This window comes from Brassica napus, chromosome A8 (genome assembly GCF_020379485.1).
Source record: "Brassica napus cultivar Da-Ae chromosome A8, Da-Ae, whole genome shotgun sequence".
Lineage (NCBI taxonomy): Eukaryota > Viridiplantae > Streptophyta > Magnoliopsida > Brassicales > Brassicaceae > Brassica > Brassica napus.
The window spans coordinates 10,820,052-10,837,452 of NC_063441.1; the positions used below are offsets into that span (position 1 = coordinate 10,820,052).

At 36.7% G+C, this 17,401-nt stretch overlaps 1 protein-coding gene and 2 long non-coding RNA genes across 6 annotated transcripts; 1 reads left to right on the forward strand and 2 right to left on the reverse strand.

Annotated features, from left to right (window-relative positions):
- The first annotated feature begins 1,273 nt into the window (after nucleotides 1-1,273).
- Nucleotides 1,274-2,992, forward strand: LOC106360697. The gene is made up of 4 exons (XR_001272829.3): nucleotides 1,274-1,863; nucleotides 2,123-2,235; nucleotides 2,338-2,402; nucleotides 2,491-2,992. It is a non-coding gene; the product is annotated as an uncharacterized LOC106360697 (long non-coding RNA).
- A 2,846-nt stretch (nucleotides 2,993-5,838) lies between these two features.
- BNAA08G08200D lies at nucleotides 5,839-11,108 on the reverse strand. 4 transcript variants are annotated; one of them, XM_048738680.1, is made up of 7 exons: nucleotides 10,534-11,108; nucleotides 10,288-10,389; nucleotides 9,971-10,015; nucleotides 9,753-9,890; nucleotides 7,954-8,121; nucleotides 7,738-7,854; nucleotides 5,839-6,411 (listed from the first exon to the last, which is right to left on the reverse strand). In XM_048738680.1, exons 1-4 carry the CDS (start codon nucleotides 10,915-10,917, stop codon nucleotides 9,858-9,860), a joined length of 564 nt encoding a protein of 187 aa, XP_048594637.1. In that variant the 5' UTR covers nucleotides 10,918-11,108; the 3' UTR covers nucleotides 5,839-6,411; nucleotides 7,738-7,854; nucleotides 7,954-8,121; nucleotides 9,753-9,857. The 4 variants fall into 4 exon arrangements, with proteins under 4 accessions (XP_048594637.1, XP_013655794.2, XP_013655787.2 ...); XM_013800340.3 differs by lacking the exon at nucleotides 7,738-7,854; XM_013800333.3 differs by lacking the exon at nucleotides 7,738-7,854 and having other exon boundaries at nucleotides 8,210-9,890.
- A 2,892-nt stretch (nucleotides 11,109-14,000) lies between these two features.
- LOC106444498 lies at nucleotides 14,001-15,633 on the reverse strand. The gene is made up of 6 exons (XR_007315742.1): nucleotides 15,333-15,633; nucleotides 15,014-15,240; nucleotides 14,812-14,863; nucleotides 14,612-14,723; nucleotides 14,357-14,533; nucleotides 14,001-14,259 (listed from the first exon to the last, which is right to left on the reverse strand). It is a non-coding gene; the product is annotated as an uncharacterized LOC106444498 (long non-coding RNA).
- Between the last annotated feature and the right edge of the window lie 1,768 nt (nucleotides 15,634-17,401).

A 17,401-nucleotide genomic window follows, 5' to 3' on the forward strand; every position in this document is an offset into this window, starting at 1 on the left:
GAGGAGGTGGAATCTGAAGCACGGGAGACAGAGATAGAAAAAGGAACTCCGACACCACCACGTGGGAATCAGACAGAGAGAACTCCCAAAGATGATGACAATGAGCCTCGGGTTGAGCCTCGGGTTGAGACGAACAGAACCGGTGAAACTCCAACACCACCACATGGGAGTCAGTCAGAGGGAACTCCCAAAGTTGATGACACTGAGCCTCGGGTTGAGACAAACAGAACCGGCATATCTATCAGTTTCATCATCCTCTTCTGAAAGTTGCACTTCTTCATTGATGAACTCCACATGTAGAACACTTCTACACTTCTCATGATTTACTTGCAGTAGATAACCAAAAACGTCTTCATCATTCCAGATGTATGATGGCTTGTACGAATACAATACCATTGGAAAGTAACTAATCTTCACTTGCACCTTAGATTCATCTACCCTTATCTTTCTGCAAATACGCTCAACCAAAGCATAGTAAGTGATATCTTCCATTGATTTCCTCAACACAATCGTGTGGATTTCATCTTCTCCTTCACCACCTCCTGAGATCCATTTTATTTCAGCCCCATCTTTCATATAATATCCCCCATAATCAAAACAAATGATTGTGCAATTCGGATTTTGCATTTTCCTGAAATAAAATAGAATATCATTAGAATTCTCATTATTAAGATGTTTAGAATTAATTATCACACCGTACAATCTTCTCTTACTAATACTAATTTAATTCAGTACTATACATAGTAATACTAGAAATTACAGTAAGAAATATCAATATAGTAATCCTAGTATTTCCAGTAAACCTTTTTTCTTTAGTAAAACTAGTTATACCAGTAATACCCAGAACTTATCCTTGAACTAACTAATTCGCTTTTAGGACCCTATTGTTAGTATTTTACATCAACCATGATGTATAATTCATCTTAAATGAAATTACACACAGAAAATCATCGAAACACACATAAAAATACCCAAAATCTATAAACACAGTTTTCAAAATCTTTTTAAATCTCTCATAATTTTCACTGGATCTTCTTTTTTTTTACACTAGCCGAGATATACACTTTTTTTAATAACATTTCAGCAAAAAAATTCATCCAAAACGGACGTTAAAAATACCCGATAGCCCTAAACACAGTTTTTGAAATCGTTTTTAATCTCTCAAATTTTCATCAAATCTTACTTTTTTAACGTTACCTATCATATACACGATTTTTAAATGTAATATCACAAAAAAAATCATCGAAAACGAACCTGAATTGCCTATTTTTTGAGCTTCAAAAAACGCTAATGGAGGATGAGAGGAAGAAGCTTGTACGATGAAGAAGGAGACATGTGGGTCAGGAGAAATCTGATTGGTTAAGGTTGTTTTGTGGGCCATATAGGTTGTTGAATTATGGTTGGTTTATTTAATTGGAGAATAAATGAAAGGCTAGTTTGGGGAGTGCAAGGATAAAAGGGTAGGAAGAATAGAGAAGGGGCAGTAAGAATTCATTTAAGGGGGTATGGGGCATATGGAGTTAATCTCCTAAATGAAGAAAACTGTTCACTCAAAAACCCTAATTTAAACACATAAAGTAATGAATTAAGTCATATTTGTCTACTAGGTATATACCTATGCTTTGAGTTTGGAAATTATAAAATGAATTAATGGGCTTTATTGGGTCTAAAGGGGCTTTACATTTTTAACAGGAGGAGGAGGGAGGACCGTCCGATTGAAAATACTTAAGAGGACGAAGACAAATCGTGACCGTCCGATTGAACATATATCCGTTACGGTTTAAAGATCCAACAATACACATACCAAAGGGATTTTTAAGGTTTTCTCCCCAAATGTCTTGGACGACGACGACTCATACAACAGTGAGTATTCTTTTTGCCGATCGTTAATTTGTTTATTTTCCGTTCTTAATCATGAAATTGACGCAATCGATTGAGTTTTCTTCCTCTTATTTGCGATTTTATTCAAAGGTTTCTCTAATCCTCGTCACATCTCTAGATCCTAAATTCGTTTTTTTTTTTGTGATGCGATGGATTAAGTTTCCTCGTCTTCTTTGTGATTCGAAAATCCTTGTCTCAATCTCTCTCTAGATCATGTATCTGTGTTTAATTTTGTTTTTAGGGTTTCTTTCCCGACTCCACATGAAACCAACCACCGTCGTCGAGGCACGTCTTTGTCTACAACAAATCTTTGCGGGCTACTTGATGTAAAGCGAACAAAGTAGATCAACAATGGTATATATATACTCGAATCTACTTTGTTTTTATTTTTGAGTTAGCTATTTTCAACTTTTTAAAGTAATAAAGTCTCTTGCTTTCCTCTTATTTTCTTGACAGGGTTCCATTACATGATCCACAGCTCCGAACAGAGTCACTGAAGCTCTACTATCGCCTGAAATCAGGTAGAGACTCTTGTGCTCTACCGATTCTTACATTTGGTTTTAGTTTAATCAAAAAAAAACCCCAAAAAGGCTGACACTAATCTAATAGTGTTGTGCTAGATTCTTATTTGGGGACATTGTCCCGTCGGTTGGTAGTGCATGCGATGCGATGTTTGGGGATGAAACCCACGGCTTATTAAGAAAATGACCAGCGGCTTAAAAAAAATAAGGCAAAGACTCTTGTGACCAAGTCTTTAAGCAAAAGGTTACAGATATGTTCATGTTGGATGGATAAAACGAACAACAATGAACAACAACATGTCTTTAGACAAAAGGCCATGAGATTGTTGGAATGGAAAAAAGCGATAAAAAAAGGGCTTAAAAAGAGGTCTTTGATGAGACAATGATTGTGATACCCACGGCTTAGAAAAATTCATAAGACAATGTCTGAATTGGTCTTATTTGTCCCGTCGGTTGGTAGTGCATGCGTTTGGGGATGGATAGTACCCACGGCTTATTACGAAAGCGACCAACAACTTGAAAATAAAGACTGTAAATTTGTTGGATGGACTAAACGACCTACGGTTTACAATAAAGTCTCTGTAAACAAAGATTATGACTGTGTTGGATGGATAGTACGATCAACAATAGCCGTGTTCGTTTGTTAACCGCAAGACGCTCCCGCTGCGGCAAGAAAAAGCACGGTGATGATGATCAAAATAATAGAAACTTAAGTTAAAGTAACCGCCAACTATTTTCGGAGACACAAAAAACGAGACGCCGGTGCCGCTAAAATTTTCAGCGTCCCTTCTACTGCTCCTGCGTCATCGGTGTTGCGTGTTGTTAATCGCCGCTGCGGTCATGGGTGTTGTGTGTTGACGTGATTCCCGTTTAATTTTTGGTTGCTGCCGCTGCGTCTTGCGGCTAAGAAACGAACACGGCTAATGAACAAAAATGTCTTTAGACAAAGGTTACAGATATATGTTGGATGGATAAAACGATCAACAATAAACAAAATGTCTTTAGACAAGAAGAAAAAAGTGGTCTTTGAGGCAATGATTGTGTGATACCCACGGCTTAGATAAATTCATGTGAACCTGTTGAATGGCTAAAGCGATCAACAGTTTACAAAACGTCTTCAGACAAAGACTGAAATACCCACACCTTATGAAGAGTTCTTGGACAATATTGCTACCCACGGCTTAATAAAAGTTGCGTGTTGGAAGGGAACAAACTACCCACGGCTTTGAAAGGTCTTAGACAAAGATTTTGTAGTTTGGTTTTCTGAGTTTTTCTGCTGTAAAGACAACCAGCGGTTAAACAAGTCTTTAGACATCAGAGCCAGAGACTACTTATTTACATTACCACAAGGCTTGAAAATCGTTACAAGGAAAAGACCAACGAGTGGAAAGAGTTTAAGACAAAGACTATCAAAACATGCTCCTTACTTCACAACAAGCCTTGGCAAAGAATTTAGACAAAGACTACGCCTGGCTTGTTGGACAAGGAAAACGATCAACGGTTTAGACAAGTCTTTAAGACAACGACTATGAACCAAGTCGATTAAGACAAAGACTATCAAAATATGCTCCTTACTTCACAACAAGCCTTGGCAAAAGAATTTAGACAAAGACTACGCCTGGCTTGTTGGACAAGGAAAACGATCAACGGTTTAGACAAGTCTTTTAGACTATGAACCAAGTCGATTCTTGGTTTTTGTTGGATGGTAAAAACGACCAACAATACCAAGTTTTGAGGATAGGCACTTTGAACCAAACACTGAGCTTGTTGGATGGTAAAAACGAACAATGGCAAACCCATTCTTAGACATAAACTACGAAACAAAAAATTGATGATAAAAACGACCAACAAGCCAGGTTTAAGTCAGAGACTGGGCCGATAATTGATTCTTCACTGCACTACTAACGTGTTAGAAAATTCGTTTTCAAAGTTGCTGTGAGAAGCGGCTTGAAAAAGTCCTTACTATGGGATACAAAAAGACGATCAATCTCATAAAGAAAGTTATGAAAAAGACTCTGAACATTAACATATTCCTTACTTTACCACTTACAACGTTAAAAACTCACAAGGTGAGTATGAATCATTTTGCGTGAAGTAAAGACTAATTAATTGTGATTTCCTCAGGTTTTGTATATATGTGCTTCAGTAGGATCGGAGCAAATTTCAAGTGTAGCAGATTCTTTGACAGGTATGTGCTCTTCAAACTTGTTTGTTATTTAGTTAATACGATTATGAAAATCACAAGATTGTGACATAAACATGAAGTAAAGCTATATTTTCGTTTATGTGGGTATGTGCTTCACAAACTGTTCATATCCTCCTCACTAATTCCAAGGATTTTCAGGTAGAGTCTTTTCCTTACTTTCTTTATTTATTTAGTTTTCCTTACTTTCTTTCTTATTCATTAGTATTATTACATTATTATAATCTACAACCTAAGTTAAGTGATATGTAAAGGTAATGAAGATCTTAGCTCCGTTTTTAACTAAAAACGTTTTATTAAGCTGTCTTGACAACATTTCTCTCATTGATCTAGCATCCTTGAGGTTCTAGAAACTTATTGCTAACATTTCCATTGATGAACAAGTAGATTCTTTTTACTATTAGAACAGTATATTGTGCGTTTACAGTGTTTTACTGTTTTGTAATCTCTATTTTGCTTGAATGTATTATAAGGTTTTTTTTAGTTTTTGAAATGGATGTATCTTGGAGTTTCTTGTATATCAATGTAGGTGTTAGACTCCTGCAGATTGTGGTGGTACTTTCAATGTTTCTGTTTTGTGTCATGCTCCCAAACCTCCTTGCTCATTATTAACAGTGTTAGAATCTCTGTAGTTTGGTGCTTGTATGTATTATAAAGTCTCTTATTTTGTGAAAATCAGTTTGTCTTGGAGTCTCTGATAGATCAACGTAGGCGAGAGACTCTAGCATGTTGTTGTAGTAGTTTTTCTTAAGAAAATTTATGAATGTTTCTGTTTTGTGTCATGCTCTTAATCTTAAACGGTGTTATTTGGTGCTAGCGTGTATTATAAGGTCTCTCGTTTATGAAATGGAAATATTTTAGAGTATTGTTGATCAACATAGGTGAGACTCGTGAAAGTTGTGATAGTAGTTTCCTTGAATGTTTATGCTTTCTGCTCATCCTAACCTTCAGTGTTCACTGTTAGTAGTATTTATGTTGCTTAGAAAAATATTTATTAATTTTAGTTAGATCGGTGCTTGTGTGTCTATTATAATGTCTCTTAGTTTTTCTTAAAAAAAATGTCTCTTATTTTTCATGAAATAGATGTATATTGGAGTCTCTTGCAATTGTAAACCAACGTTGGTGAGAGACTCTTCAAAATTGTGGTCGTAGTTTCCTTGAATCTCTAGTGTGTTATGTTTTGTGCTATGCTCATAATCGACTCTACTACTGATCTTAGATCTTCGCGAGTCCTTAAACACACAAAACCCTAAGATTTATAATCGGCTTTGTTTTCTTTGGACATAAGAAACCGAGAAAGTTGATCTTTTTCCAAAATCTCAAAATGAAAAGAATCGTTGTGTTTAGATTACATGCGGCTAGAGAAATGGTAAACCTGGCCGGTGTTGGAGAAGACGATAAGAGCGAGCAGAGAATCGAAAGATCGTTAGCCTTCTTCATCAACACTTTACGTCTGTTGGTGAAACTGACTTGAAGTCTGTTCACATTCTCGATCTTCTTTAACTCAATCCTTCCTCTCCCCATCTTCTTCTTCTCTTAACACAAGCAATCAATCTGGGTTGATCTGTAAAATCGAAACAGGAGAAACAGAGAGCTAGATGGAAGTAGTAAGCCTTTGTATCATAGGTATGTATTTCAAATTTGTTTGTTATTGAGTTATACATTTATGGAATTACAAAAAAGAGATAAAGACATAAAAGTAACAAATAGTTTCATTGGTTAAAAGCATATACCTGATACTATTGTTGGCCGAGGAATTGTTCAGGTATATCCTTTCTTGACTTTTTTTTCTTTGATAAATCGATACTATTACAAAAGAAAATTGACAAACTAAGTTACACGTAAAAGTAAATAAATTGGAAACGAAGATCTCAGCTCCATTTATAGTTGAAAATGTTCTATTAAGGTGTATGGACTCTCAGTGTTTTAGCATCTTTGTGAGATTCTTGAAACTGATTGCTAAAATATTCATTGATGAACAGGTGGATACTTTTTTAAAAAAATATTGGAACATTACATTTGTGTTTACAGTGTTTGTCATCTCTATTTTCTTCATTTTGGTTATTGTATGTATTATAAGATCTCTTATTTTATGAAATTGGTGTATCATGAAGTCTCTTGTAGATCAACGTAGGTGATAGTCTCCTGCAGATAGTGACAGTAGTTTCTTTGAATCTTGAATGTTCTGTTTTGTGTCATGCTCTTAACCCTCAGTGATAATTATAAACGGTGTTAGTTATTTCTTTAGTTTGGTGCTTGTGTGTATTATAAGGTCTTTATTTTTTGAAATGGATATATTTTTGAGTCTATGCTCAAGATAGGTGAGACCCTTTTGCTCAAAAAAAAAGGGTGAGACCCTTGAAAATTATGGTAGTAGTTTCCTTGAATCTTGAATGTAATTGTAACAATGACCAGGAGTAGAATATGCCAAATTAATTAAACCCTATGAGCTCGTAAATGACCAAACTGAGTTTTGGATAAAGTTAGATACTCGAGATATATGGACTGCAGAGCTGTGCCTCAATGTAAAAATTTGAAGCATTGGCTTAGGGCATCCAATTTTCTCAAAACAATAAGGGAATTTTTTAGTGTTATCAATTCAATTAAAAAGAATACAAATGAAATGAAATGCTTACAGAAATTTTTCTGATAGTTAGAATAAAGAAAACAAGAGTATATTATAAAATTATAATTTTCATATTTACGAAATTAAAATTGTATATAATTATTTTAAATGTAATACAATAAATAAAAGTTGGTCATATCATATAAAAGATTGTATGATTTGACTATTTTATACTTGTTTAAGAACATCATATAAAATATTAGTCATATTATTTATTTTAACAGAATTGGTTAAATGATTTAAATTTTAAGTTTACTTAATATTTTGCTTTGTAAATATAAATACTAATATTTTTGTATAGTTGATTAGTTTTATTTATTTCTATTATATGTACAAACTACGGTAACATTTTGTAAATAAATGTAGGCATTTTATTTATAATCGCTTAGGGCAGTTTTAAAGGATGGACTGCTTATGGATGGTGAAAAACTATGGTAAAACCAGTACTAAGGAACTACATCAGAATGGATTCATGTCTTACTATATATTGTTCAATGATACGATACCTCGGTGAATGTGCCCAGCTATTTAGCCAAAAGATCATTGTATTTTATTTGAAGTTCAGACTTCTCAGCGTGAAACTTCTCGTAGTCAGAGACTGAAGGACCTCCTCCTAGTTTTTGCTAAAATCAACCATGTTCCCATCGTAACTATTCCTAAAATCCTCTCTAAATAAAGGGAAAAAAATGAGAAGTAACAGAGGAAGGTTTTGGTTACCGTACAAGAAGAAGACAAATGGTGATCTAGGTTCATCTTTAAAGCTTGGTTTCGAGATATCATCATCGATCTTGTCACTCGAAACACACTTAAATCTTTTCACTTCACTTCGTTTCTCTCCGCACTCGTGCATATCAAATAGAGCAATCGCGATCATAACTCCATATTCCTCACTAGAATCAAATCCCAAAACAGAGTATCACAAATCTAGATTGAATCATAAGAAAACTCAAATCGACAAATCAAAAAAAAAATTAAGACTTTAGAGATGTGAGAGCAGTATCATTTCTCAAAAGTGCTTCCATCAGCCGCACGACGAACAGCTTCAAAAGAGAAAGAAGAAGATAGAAAGAAGAACCCCTTTAATGCTTTTTTAATTTTTTTTTTGTATTTTTCTTAAGAACCCCTTTATTGGAGGTGGTCACTTGAAGAGAACACTTGGTCCTACTGTACTACACTCAAGCTTTTTTTTTGTCATCTGTTGATTAACATTAAGGAAACCGAAGGTTCAAGAATTACAAACTTCGGACACAAGCCATAACAGCACTACACAAAATGAATTAGCCTAAAGGGACTGGACCACCTGCATCCAGAACCCACGACAACTAATACTAGCCAAAAACAGAGCACTACACACTATCAGTACTCAACATCTCGTAAAAGTTCTTATAGTAACCCTTTGTAGAGGGAGGGATTATCTCACTGTCGAAGATGTGCTTGAGCCACACTGGACACTCAAAAGCTATTTGATCCCCCATTAATTATACCATCCTTATTTGGTACGTTCCCGTTAATAAGAAACTAAACTCGCCCGAAGAAAGCTTCCCATGAGAACCCCTAAGCCTAGTTGCCTTGGGGGCTAACAAAATCTCATCATCAGAATCAGCATTGAACTTTGGATGTCCATTGTATCTCCTTTTCGATCCAAACCCACCTCCTGAATCGTGATCTGAATCAAACTCGGGCTTAAAACCACCGTACATTCTCATCTGACTCTTAACCCCAAACCCGTCACGAGGCGTACTCACCAAGGATCTCTTCGATCTAACCCTAAATCCATCCACACCGTTACTCTCGTTCTCACGATCCACATCCTGATCGTTCGGTTCAACGGCCGTGGAAGTCACCGACGCTAACTCCATAGCATCCAAAACAGGGAACAGATCCCCCGAGGAAGAGAACTTGCCTGGTTTGGTGAGACACCGCTGCTTCTCGCCGCGGTAACGTTTCCGGAGCTTCTCGATCTTGTGCCGGCATTGGATGGCTGTTTTCGCCGGACCTCCAAAGGTAGGCAACGACGCGGCCACGTCGTCCCAGTCAGCCGCACGGAGGTTCCCACGGCGGAGGGCGAACGAACCACTTGTCTTTGTAGGCATTGACGAGCGCGGCGGTCTCCTCGTCGGTCCAGCACGGAGGCGGGACTCTCCTGGTAGTGGTGGTCGAGACGGTGACGGCGGTGGAAGGATCGATGGCGGTGGCGACGGGGGATTCATTATCGGGGGTTGACATGCCGGTGGCAAAGAAGAAATTAGGGTTAGGAGAAAGAGCGGTGGGTTAAGGATGATAAGAGAGGCGGAAGAGATGCGTAGGTTAGAAAACTTGGGGGAGGAGGTGGCCGGTTTGAGATTGTGCTAAATTGCACCGCGTAGTGATGACGTGTGCGCAAGTATGAACAAGTTTAAACCGGAAAATGAACCAAATAGATGACATCACAACACAAGAATCAGTATTCGTAGTATGAGAACAGATCCTAGCTGCTATGATTACTGATATTTAGCAGGCCAATTTGTGAAAGGTATCTTACGTTGTTTATATGATTGCCTTGTGAGTCCCAATATGATCCTCGATTCTCAGCCCGATGAAACTGGCAGCCTGCGCAGTGGCGCATAGTTAACAAACTAAGAATGTATTATACTGAGTGAGGAGCGCACTCAGGGTGAAGCTGCAACAAAAATTAAGCATCAGCGTCAAGTCCGGAACATTCCCTAGAAGTAAAAACAACATTAAAACTAAGATACTTACTTTGACATGAAGTACACCGTGTTCTGTCTCAAAACCAACAATGCCCTAACAGAAGCAAAGTAGCTAATCAGTAAATCCGAGAACATTTGTTTTCATGGAAATCATCACCCGACACATTAATTTCACAGATTAGAAGGAAACTGAGAACACAGTAAGAATATATCTTATGAAATCGGATGAGGAGAGCAGTTATGAACATCCCAATCAGGTAGACAGATCAATACAAAAAAAAAAAAAAGGCAAGAGTAACTTCGTGGAGTAGTAAACTATGGCAATCAACCGAGGTAAATTTTTTTAAGACATGACAGATAGACTACCTGGCCTTGTCCGAAGATCAGCCCAGATGTCCACATAACTTTCTGCCCACCACCTTCCTGTCGAGCAGGCACCAATACATCTTTTTGCTTCTTCAACCAACACTGCGCAGAGAAGAAACAGAACCCATAAACTTATTAAGTCAATCTCTGTAACTTGAACCTATGTCAAGTGTCTTTTGTCCAACACTTAGGCGGCATGATCCAAGGACAGTACAACTTAAAACAAGGCGATTCTCGCAGACTCACCTCTCCGAACTTGGACCCGCAAGCCTCTTTGTCCCCGCAGAAGACCCATGAATCGCACAAGCAAGGTCCGTCGTCGCCACTGCACATAACTTTACACGCCTTGCAACATTCATCCGACGAATTAAACTTGAAATCCGTCCCCCACTTCACCGCCGAACCCCACAGCTCCAGATTATCTACTCCACGGCAACACCCTCCGCCGCCATCTACACGGGAGTGATCTCGCGAGTCAGTGAACCGGACGGCGGAATCGAGTTTGTGACCTTGGGGACGGAGAAGAGCAGTGAAGACAGCGTAGACGACAAGACACGATATCAGACCGATGAAAAGGAGCGCGGCGGCGGTAAAACGGCCAGGATCTCCGTCGTTTAATCGACGGGGCATGGCCGGAGTAGTCTCCGAGGGTTGGTTGACTTTTGTGAGGAAGATGCGAAAGCGAAGAGGATAGAGAAGTGAGGTTTCATGAGATATTGAAAATACGAGAATCAATAATGATGAAGAGATGGTTGGTGAGTCAACTCGTGCGGCTGCCTCTCTGTAACCTTTGAACTATCATGGAAGATTGTGATCTCATTATTTTGTTTTCCTGTCTTCCTTTCGGAAGTTTCCTCTACGCTTACGTCAGTTTGAAGTAATCAAAACACTGTCGTTTTAGAATTCCTTTTTGGGTTGAAAAATCCACTGATATATACGTACCATTTGGTTTGACCAAAGAAAATATGTACCATCATCATTGGTTGTATTAGGGATACTAGATTTTAACCCGCGCTTTCAAAGCGCGAGATCGTTTCTTTTTAAAATTTCATTTAAATTAATAAACATTTGTCGAATCTATATTTTAATAGATTTTTTTATTTGTTTATAGTCAATTTTTATAATATTGTCTTCTTTATTTTTTTTTATTATTATTAAAATAAAAATGTTTGTCCTATATTATCCTACGTAGATCCTGTTGGTTTGTTCGAATGTGTGGGTTTGAATAGGAAATCGGTGTTGCCTATTTATAATATTGATCGGATTCAAAGCGAGGTGTTAGATTTTAGGAGAAACTTGGAGAGGAAGTTGGGAGATCTTCTCTTTAAAATCGAATCTCTCTATATTTTAAGATTAGTTTTTGAAAAATTTAGTTACTATGTCAAATAGTTAAAATATTTTTCTGCGTGTTCCTAAAATTAGGGCATCTTCTTTTTATTTGATTTGATTCCGTAAATCTTTGAGTACAAAATGGGATTTAAAACGATTTAATCAGCTTAAAAACAAAAATGTAAGTAGCAAATTGGTTGGGCTTTTCATTTTCGAAAAACATTTAAAACAATTTAAAAAACAATTAAAAAAGGAATGAAATGTTTTGTAATTAATAGGAAAATTCAGGGGCAGATTCATAAGAAGTATTCTGCTTTAATAGTATAGATATATCCCATATCGGGAATTCTAAGGGATATTAAATAATATATAAAGGGTTATGATCAATTCATTAATTACTAATTGGTTTTAAGTTGAAAGCTCATAATAAAGAGAAAAAGACCAAAATAGCACTAAATCAAGTTTTTATTCCCAAACTAGCACTCAAAGCCAAAAGTCACAAAAATAACACTCAAGGGGTGGGGTTTAGGGTTTAGAATTTAGGGTTTAGGTTTTAGAGTTTAGGTTTTAGGGTTTAGAGTTGAGAAATGAGGTTTTGAGGATAAGATTTCAAATTTTGAAAAATAAAAAAATTTAAATTTTTCAAAAGATAAAATGCTATTTTGGCCATTTTAATTTTTGAGTGCTATTTTTGTGATATAAACTTAGAAATGTGCTATTTTAGAGATTTGCCCCATAATAAACCCGAATCTAACATGGTATCAGAGCCCATATCCTAAATATCCTAAAACTCTTAATTAAAAATTAAAATTAAAAATTAACCCTTCCGACGGGGTATAAAGGTCGTGATTAACCCTTCCAACCGGGTATAAAGGTTGTGTTAAACTCGCTCGACTGAGTATAAATGTCTTAAAATTCTGAGATTTCTGGCCGATAACAGCCATCATCTCGAGGAGGGGTATTAGGGATATATATCCACATCGAAAATTTTAAGGGACACTAAATAATATATAAAGGATTAGGGTCAATTCATTAATTACCAATTAGTTTTAAGTTGGAAGCCCGTAATAAACCTGAATCTAACAGGTTGGTAGTTTGAATTAGTGCAAGAAGCAGCCGGTTCCAAACTAGTGTAAGAGTTACCATAAACATAAGATAGTTTTGCTTCAATTTGTTATTTATAATAGATGAATGCTATATTTGTGGAAATTCTCTTAATTGAGTGGTTTAATTTGAGGGTTCGTCAATGTTTATATATTAGTTTCGAGTACAAGAGAAAGAAATTTATGAATATTAATGAAGACAAAATGTACAAATATCTTCAGCATCGTGTAAGTATAACCGTCAAATCGTATATTTTCAGAACATGTATAAAACAGTATAGTTAAATGTAAATTATCATAAAACATGTTATATAATATTTATAACTAGGGTCGGCCCGGGCTACGCCCGGGTTTTTTGTTTAAATTTTAATTTTGATTATATATTTTGTATATTTATTTAATATATATATAGTATAACCTATTATAAAAATATAAGCTATTAAATTATTTATAACTATGCATTTTTTTGTCTTATGAATTGAAAAATTTTAAATCCAAATTTTAATATCCAATTTTTTATATTTTGTAATTGGAAACTTTATATAAGGTGAAGAGAAAAATTAACAAAAATTAATTAAATTTTAGTTATAGTGTTTGATTGGTTGGACTATAGATATGTTTCATTTCACTTACACCTTTTTATATCTTTTGTTTCCAATTAGTTCTAAGCAATTTAATTGACCATCCCCCTTGAAATCTACAATCTTACTTAATGTTTTTTTTTCAAAAATCAGCGGTTAAAATGTTATAATATTTTCTACATCAAAAATTTACAATTACATCAGTAAAAATTACATACTAAATTATTTAAACAAATTTTCTGCATTTATAACTAACTAATCGGACCTATAATCTGAATATTTTTTTATCTCACTTATATAAGTTTTTCGATTACATATTGTTAAATGGACAACCCGATAAAATTTTATTTAAGTTTTAGAACCATTGAATTCATAACTTTAATAGGTGTTTGAAAATTTGTCTTTCCAATTTTGTATGTTCCGCTTCATCATGCAATATATTTTGATGTAATTGCACCATCTATGTTTATATATACATTGTTTCAAAAAAAAATCTTCTATATATATATATATATAAAGTGGATATATATAATCAATTTTGAACAATGACCATAATCGTATAACAAATTGTCGTTACCAAAGTATAACAAATTTTGTGTTGTTGTTTTATTTATATTATAGCAGTGATGTCACATGATAATGCACAAATATGTGGAACTCACGTTTCTCCTCTTTAAACAAAAAATATAGACTGCCAAGCTAAGCTATTAAAGTATGTATTGACCTGTGAAACTCAGGTTTTTTTCGTTTTTGGGTTTTTTGCTTGTTCCAAGCAGCAGTAAAGTAATTCACAGTTAACAAAAAAAACAGATGATACATGATAGAGCACCTCCAACAATCTTGGAGGTTTATGCTTGTAGCAACAACTATTAGATCAACACAGAAGCCTTCCAGGTGGTTGTGAAACGATACAGCTTGAGAGTTGTGAGTGGAACAAACTCAAAGTCAGAGAAACATCACTAACAATGGAAAATCAGAGAAATATCTGTTCAGACGTTTTGTTTCTTTTCTTTAAAACGTATGAAAGTGATAAGGACCACAATATGAATCAAATACCTGTCGATTTTAATTGTTGCCATAACATGACTGAGCACCTCGAACAATCTTGAGGTTTATGCTTGTTGCAACATCATCATAACTGGGAGCAGCTGGAGCCTCCGGTCATGACACGATGTTTTCCTTGTGTAGGGTCACTCACAATACTCTTCACAGCTGTGAGCTCACAGATAAGGTCTACAAAGAAATCAAGATGTCAATATCTAATCACTTTCCAATGTTGATCCTGGGCTAAAGAGATATGAAGACGATTACCGGGAAGGTGTGTGTTCCTGTTGGCCAGCCAAAGTACCTCACTGTGATTATGGAACTTGAAGCGTTCTTTAGGAATTGGTAGAACCGTATCTCTTCAAATTCAGTTGAAACACTGAACCGTAAAAGTAGAGGTGAGTCAGAGAGCCTGTAATTCTGATTGCAGCGAGTTATATCAAATCAGTCAAAGGAGTACATCAAACCTGCCTTAAAATGATGCCGGTAAGCCGTGAGACGGTGGCGGTATGAGGGTTGCTTGAAACATTAAAAAAATGAAAAAAATAATCAATAAGGGGATTCAACACCATCAATCAGAAAGGATTAATATATTGTTGAAAACATAAGCTTGATAAGATTATAAATGCTGTCCAAAACCGAGGATGATAATAAGGTTAGAAATCAGACCTTAGAGTCGAGGAGAAGCTTGTCCACGCCCATCAGCTCGTCACCTCCTTTCACGTTTCTCGAGAAGTAACACCACCACAGTGGAAAAACACTGACGGCCTCCAAATCAGCGAGCATGAAAGTTTAAGCGATGAAATCGAAGAAGATGAGGTTTTGCTGATATTAGGAGCCGGGAGGATGATTTTCGTAAGGTGAAGTCTCCCCTTTTTATAAGTGAAGATCACTGCCTGCAAGGAAGATAAGAAGCATTCAATGAATCAGTCGTGGTTGGCATGGGTCCAAAGGTTAAAGAACATGTTAGGGTGATCAATCACTTAACTGCGTAACAGATCAGAGGAGGTCGAAATCAAGCGTAACGACGGGAACTATGAACGACACAAAAGTTTATGAAGATCTGACTTGAGGTTCCTTCCAGAACATCCATGCTTGTTTGACATGGTCGGATCTAGGGGAGATGACGAACCCCTAGCTTCTTCTGTCGACATTCTCGATGAAGGTGCAAGAGGAGAGACGAACTCAATTTTTGCGTAATCAAACTTAGGGTTTTCGATTACAGGCTGCCGGGCCGCAGAAGAAAATATCAGCCCAATCACGTTTCACAGTCAAAGCCCATCGGATTAAATGAAGTGATGCGTTTTGCTTGTCTGGAACACGTGTCATGCTGAGGTGGCATCACCAGGAGAGAGCAAACCATACTTTATATATAAAGATAATTTGCAGTATCGTAATAAACTAGTGAGTTTGTTAGAAAACGAAAACAAAGTGTGAAATTAGGAAAATATCCAATACAGTGAAACTAGTACACGCACATATACATGTCATAATACAAATTATCTTTGTCGAACTGTGAATAATAGTGTCTTTAGGTATATAATTGATAGCTTGCATATTTCTATTGTTTTATCCATTCATCCATGTGCATTTTGATCGTATAGATTAGGATTTAGCCATGTTTAGGTTGCATTTTGCATACATGAGTCCTTATCAGGTATTGGAGTACCACATAGAGTTCTTGGAAACACTTGGAGGCATTTGGAGCTCAAAAAGGAGTGTTTAGAGTGGTCATTGGGCGAGCAAGGCATGGAGCGACCAGTCCGGAGCGACACCACCAAGTCGCTCTGACCTCCCTATTGGAGCGACCTTACCAGAGCGACAGGGAGAAGTCGCTCGCGGTTTCATCACTCGGAGACGCGAGAACGAGCCCGGAGCGACACCACGAAGTCGCTCGCATCTCACACCCCTCTCGGAGCGACCTCCCAAAGCGACACCCCGAGGTCGCTCGCGTCTCTATGGCGAGACGACACGAAGCGAAGCCTGGAGCGACCTCTCAGAGCGACCCACTGAGGTCGCTCCCGAAGGCCGGAGCGACTTGTCGGAGCGACATGCCGAGGTCGCTCCGCGCCTATTATCTGCTCGATTTCTATTTTACTTAAGGGCCTTTTGGTCATTTCATTATGCACGTTTTACATTTCTAAAACCTATGTTTTAAACATCTTTTGTAGCCACCAGAGGCAGATTATCTTTTATCTTTTGATCTATTGAGAAATACACAAGAACTCTCTTGAGAAGTTCATCTCTTGGATTTTGATTTGTTATGTTCTTGTGTTCTTGTTGATTTCTTATCTATTTCTCTACATGATTAATCTGAAATCCAATATGGGTTTAAGAGGAATCATGGAGATTAGTGAGTAATCACCTTTGAATTCATGGGTTAGGGAGATTAAGGGTGATTAGGTTAGAGCTAGGATGTTTTAGTGTAGATCATTCATATTTCCTTGCTAGTAGAGTAATCATAATGCATCTTCTGAGTTGGCCACTCAGTTGTTGATCCTTAGGCATTTCTCACCCGAAAGGTGTTCGATGAAATGCCCGAGACAACTCTCCTAGGCTTTTAGTATACTTTGCCAAAGACATTTGTTGTTAAAGATGCTAAGATAGCTAATAGACTTGTTAGTAATGATTGCTTTCATATTATTCAACCAAAGACATTTGATGTTTGAGATATGTTAGCAAATGAGCATTCATCTAGACATAGAGCTTGCTTAGAATTGTGTCTAGGCTTAAGGTTGATAGTTTGATTGATCATTTGCCATCCTTAGTTCGATACTTGATCACCCAAGGTCTAATCCCTATGCCCATGAGTTCTCTTTTCCTTTAGTCAAGAAAGTATCATTCTGTTATTGCTTTCTAGTTTTAGTCATAGTTTAAAACCCATCTAAATCATTGGTTGCACTTAGATTAAGTGAGTACTTGCATTCTCAGTGCTTTGATATCCCTCAGAACTGGTTCGACAATCTTCTATACTACAACATTTGTCTTAGGAGCCTTGAAAACTCCTAACATCAAATTGGCGCCGTTGCCAAATTCTGAGTAGATTTGAACATTGAG

What these genes read in the sequence shown, in the direction of transcription:
- BNAA08G08200D (XM_013800336.3), bottom strand. Translation starts at nt 10,917, where the DNA reads ATGCCCCGTCGATTAAACGACGGAGATCCTGGCCGTTTTACCGCCGCC. An exon ending in GCGGGTCCAAGTTCGGAGAG is followed by an intron (nt 10,390 to 10,533) that starts GTGAGTCTGCGA and finishes TTCTCTGCGCAG; the next exon opens with TGTTGGTTGAAGAAGCAAAA. An exon ending in ACGGTGTACTTCATGTCAAA is followed by an intron (nt 9,891 to 9,970) that starts GTAAGTATCTTA and finishes TTTTTGTTGCAG; the next exon opens with CTTCACCCTGAGTGCGCTCC.